The following is a 5,209-nucleotide window of genomic DNA, read 5'->3' on the forward strand; positions in this document are numbered from 1 at the left end:
CCTTCAGCTCCCCTTCTAAGCCAACTTAAATACCTGAAATCAATCTGCTCCCCCAATTATTGGTTCATCACAGGTGTTTAACGAATACACGGTCAACCCAATGGTTGAGTAGGAATATCTAAACAACAGGAAAAATACAACAATAGTACATAATAGACATGTAAATGATCAATCCAGATCACAACTCCAATCTCCACACATCCTCCATACATAACTCGAGACACCCATAAAAATAACCCGAGACACCCTTTATCAATAACCCGAGACACCCTTATAAACAATATCAACATCAATCCTGAGACACCCTTTTATATACCGCCACCCGTGGACCGATTCTTCATTTTACCCGCCACCTTTGGACTGGGTCTTCAATATACAATATGAATAATGATAAATCAACAACAACAATATTCAACCAACAAACAACATCCAATTCCAATTAACGTTCATCAAACAAATTACACCAATACATATTCGAGTTGAGTAGATAACCTACCTCAGCGGCAATTCCAATAAAGCAGTCCAATAAAATAATTAAAAGTACTCTACTTCAAAACCATCACCTAAACAAGACATAATAATTTAATTATTAATTATTCAATTTATTACTTTAATTTAATTAATTATAATTTAATTTAATTAATTATATTCCCGTGTAAACGATTACGTAAAACCCGAACCAAAATTAAATAAACAACAATGCACACCCATACTATTACGTGAGAACTACGTAAAAACAAAGCACACCCATCACCCAACCAATCAAGGCAAAACCCGTGTTCAACCCTTCGCTCAAACCCCCTTCTTTAGCCACCTATTACGCCACCCCCAGGCACCGTCAGCACCACTTAACCTGCCTCACCCTAGTCTGCATCTCGACCAACCCCGACAACCCTTAACCATCACCTGAACCGTCCTAAACAGGCCGTGAAATCACGCCCTAAACAGCCCCAAAACCCCGACATGAAAATAACCCAACTCAAACATATACACCATCCTACCACCCCCGTGACCACCCGTGGCCACCACCTTGACTCACGGTGGTTCCACCACTTGCTACAACCACGCACGACCCACCAGAAAACTTACAACCCACATAAACAGCATAAACCCGTGAGAACCACCACAACCCGACAGCCCACCGTAGCAACCACCACCTCAAGCCACCCCGACACCACCAATAGGACCACCCATAGCCTAGCTATCCAGCCACCCAAGTCTCGTGTTTATTCGTCCAACAAATAAGTCACAAAACACATCTTAAATCCGCGACAACCGCTACTTTAGACGCCAAATTCACCACCCATGGTGGTCGACAACAGCCACGACAGGTCCCACTAGTATCCCCACGGTCAAGGCTAACTATTCAGGGTAACGGCACGGTTCACGGTAGTTCATACGGAGTTTAAACAATAATTTAATTAAATACGACTATATAAATATAAATTAAGACGGTCTTACCTTGAGGCAACAATAATTTGATGAATTCTCTTACTTTTCTCCCTTAGATCTTTCTCTCCCTTGCCTTTAGATCAATTATTGTGTTTTTATGTTTTTGTATGCTTATGGGTAGGTATAATATCCTATTTATATAGATGTGGGAAGGAAAGAGGGAGGAAGTTTCCTTAAAGTAATTATCTTTATTTTCCCTTTTCTTTTTAATTACTCCCATGTTAGTATTAATAATAACATACAACTACAATCCCGACTATATACTCAACATACACAGCCCACATTATTTCCGTCTCAAGTATTATTTAATTATTTTATTACCGTCTTATAATTTATTATTTAATTGATTAAATTATTAAATATCATTTAAAACATATTTTAATATAATTATACCTTCTAAAATACGGGGTATTACAGTCTTCCCTCCTTAAAAAGAACTTCGTCCCGAAGTTCACCAAGATACCCAACAACAGAAATATTATCTCAAATTAATTCCAACTAAATTCCTTATTAAATTCTTCATAAGATACTTTTATTATTTAAACTATCATAAAAATGTTATAAAATACGAGATGTTACATCCTATCCCCCTAAAAAAAGGGTTACATCCCCATAACCAACTAACTCAAACAAAAAGACTAGGATACCTTTGTCGCATAGCAGCTTCAGCTTCCCATGTAGCTTCTTCCACCTTATAATTAGACCATAAAACTTTTACTAAAGCAGTCTCACCATTACGAGTCTTCCTCACTTTTCTATCCAAAATCTCCTTGGCTCCTCAACATAAGACAACTGCTCATCAATCTCAATATGCCCAGGCCCTATCACATTAGTAGGATCACTCACATACTTCCTCAGTTGTGAAACATTAAAAACATTATGCACTCTATCCAAAGCTGGAGGTAATGCTAAACGGTAAGCTACCTCTCCAACTCTGTCTAAGATCTCATATGACCCAATATACTTCTGACTCAACTTCCATTTCTTCTCAAACCTCATCACACCTCTCATAAGAGATACTTTAAGAAACACCTTATGTCCCACAGCAAACTCTATATCACTCCTTTTCAAATCTGCATAGCTTTTCTGTCTATCCTGCGCTGCACGCATCTTTTGACGAATAATGTGCACTTGTTCCACCATTTCCTGTATCATCTCAGGTCCCAACACAACTGTATCTGCCCTGTCATCCCAACACACAGGACTCCTGCACTTCCTTTCATACAATGCCTCAAAAGGTGTCATGCCAACACCAGCATGGTAACTGTTATTATATGAAAACTCAATTAAATCCAACCTCTCCTCCCATGATCCACCAAACTCCATCACACAAGGTCTCAACATATCCTCCAAGGTCTGAATAGTCATCTCAGTCTGACCATCTGTAGCTGGATGAAATGTTATGCTCATCTTCAGCTGAGTCCCCATCAAAGATTATAATTCTTGCCAAAACTTAGATATAAACCTTGAATCACGATCAGAAACAATATCCTTTGGCACACCATGAAGCTTCACCACATTTTTGACATAAGCTTTAGCCAACTCAGCTTTACTCCAAGTATCTTTCATAGGAATGAAGTGAGCTAACTTAGTCAATCGATCCACAATCACCCATATCATATTATTGCCTCTCTGACTCTTAGGCAACCCCACAATGAAATCCATCGCAATGCTTTCCCATTTCCACTCAGGCACATCCAAGGATTGAACTTTACCTTGTGGTCTCTTGTGCTCTCCCTTTACTCTTTGACAAACCAAACATCTAGCAACGAACTCAGCAACCTCTTTCTTCATCTTAGGCCACCAAAAAGTATTCTTAAAATCTATATATAGCTTATCTCCTCCAGGATGAACCGAATATGGAGTAGAATGAGCCTCAGTTAAAATCTTTCTTTTTAATTCTTCATCATCAGGAACACACCACCTCCCATCAAACCTCAAACCACCATCACTACCCACGTGAAACTGCTTCTTACCGCCTTCCACCATGGCCTCACCCACAGCCTCTCTCCACCGCGCCACTGTCGCATCTCCTTCTTGCTTCTTCCTGATCTCATCATACAACTCTGGCTTAATGGTCGAATCTCCAATTGTATCTCCTTTCTTAATCATAGAAATGGCCATCTTTTCCACCTCCTCACACAATTTCATCCTAGACATGGCAGTACACAAAGCATGGACAGATTTCCTACTAAGTGCATCCGCCACCGCATTGGCTTTCCCTTCATGATAAATTATCTCCATGTCGTAATCACCAATTAACTCTATCCATCTTCTCTGTCTCATATTTAGCTCCTTCTAAGTATAAATGTACTTTAAGCTCTTGTGATCAGAAAATACCTTAAAAGTAGCTCCATAAAGATAATGACGCCACAATTTCAAGGCAAAAACCACTGCTCCTAATTCCAAATCATGAGTTGGATAATTTGCTTCATACTGCATCAGCTTTCTCGAGGCAGAAGCTATTACCTTCCCATTCTGCATAAGCACACATCCCAAACCATTCTTCGAAGCATATGTATAAACTTCAAAATTCTCACTCCCTTCAGGTAAGGCTAAAATAGGAGCTGTATTCAGGCGCTCCTTCAAGGTTAGGAATGTCGTCTCACAACTCTCATCCCACAGAAACTTGTTCTCCTTTCTCATCAAAGTAGTCAAAGCCTTAGCTATTTTTGAGAATTCTTTTACAAACCTCCTATAATAGCCAGCCAACCCCATAAAACTTCTAATATCCCCCACATTCTTTGGTCTCTCCCACTTGGACACTGCCTCAATCTTGCTTGGATCCACTAACACTCCCTCCTTAGACACCACATGCCCCAGAAAGGCAACTTTCTCTAACCAAAACTCACACTTACTCAACTTAGCATAAAGATTATTTTCTCTCAGCATCTGCAACACAATCCTCAAATGCTTCTCATGCTCTTCTTTATTCTTAGAATACACCAGGATATCATCGATAAAGACAACCACAAACTTATCCAAATAGGGACTAGACACACGGTTCATCAAGTCCGTGAAGACTGCTGGTGCATTAGTTAATCCAAATGGCATAACAACAAATTCGTAGTGCCCGTACCTTGTCCTTAATGCAGTATTTGGAATATCTTCATTCTTAATTCTCAACTGATGGTACCCCGACCTCAAATTAATCTTAGAAAATATTCTAGCCCCATTCAGCTCGTCAAATAAATCATCAATCTGCGGCAAAGGGTAACGATTCTTGATAGTCATATTAATCAGCTCTCTATAGTCAATACACAACCTCATGCTCCCGTCTTTCTTCTTAACAAATAACACATATGCTCCCCAAGGTGACACACTCGGCCTTACATAGCCCTTATCCAACAACTCCTCCAACTACTTTTTAAGCTCCTCCAACTCTTTAGGTCCCATCCTATAAGGTAATTTAGAAATTGGTCCCACCCCAGGTTTTAAGTCAATAACAAAATCAATATCTCTCTGAGGTGGTAACCCTGGAATCTCATCTGGAAACACATCCTGAAAATCTTGTACAACAGGTATAGATGCCTCCCCAGGCACCTCCTCCCGCGTGTCACTCACATGACACAAGATCAACTCACCTCTCTTTCTCAAACAAGATTTTAAGGTAACTGTTGAGATAAGTTTTATTTTTGGTTTAACTACAAATCCCTTGTAAGACACTTTTATTCCCTTAGATCCACTCAAGGTTAATTTCTTTTGATGACAATCTATAAAGGCTTTATATTTACTTAACCAATCCATCCCTAAAATT

General features: G+C 39.5%; 1 protein-coding gene across 1 annotated transcript; it reads right to left on the bottom strand.

The window, feature by feature from the left end:
- Positions 1-2,199: 2,199 nt before the first annotated feature.
- Positions 2,200-4,686, bottom strand: LOC141590271 (uncharacterized). The gene is made up of 5 exons (XM_074410874.1): positions 4,423-4,686; positions 3,767-3,930; positions 3,389-3,604; positions 2,918-3,196; positions 2,200-2,716 (listed from the first exon to the last, which is right to left on the bottom strand). Exons 1-5 carry the CDS (start codon positions 4,684-4,686, stop codon positions 2,200-2,202), a joined length of 1,440 nt encoding a protein of 479 aa, XP_074266975.1.
- Positions 4,687-5,209: the final 523 nt, after the last annotated feature.

Source organism: Silene latifolia, chromosome 7 (genome assembly GCF_048544455.1).
Source record: "Silene latifolia isolate original U9 population chromosome 7, ASM4854445v1, whole genome shotgun sequence".
NCBI lineage: Eukaryota > Viridiplantae > Streptophyta > Magnoliopsida > Caryophyllales > Caryophyllaceae > Silene > Silene latifolia.

Excerpts from the sequence above, each read along its gene's own strand:
- LOC141590271 (XM_074410874.1), bottom strand. The coding sequence starts at position 4,686 with ATGACTATCAAGAATCGTTACCCTTTGCCGCAGATTGATGATTTATTT. Across the intron at positions 3,931-4,422 it reads CCTATTTGGATAAGTTTGTG|AATGGGAAGGTAATAGCTTC; the intron begins GTTGTCTTTATC and ends GTGCTTATGCAG. Across the intron at positions 2,717-2,917 it reads GTTTCTGATCGTGATTCAAG|TTACCATGCTGGTGTTGGCA; the intron begins GTTTATATCTAA and ends ATATAATAACAG.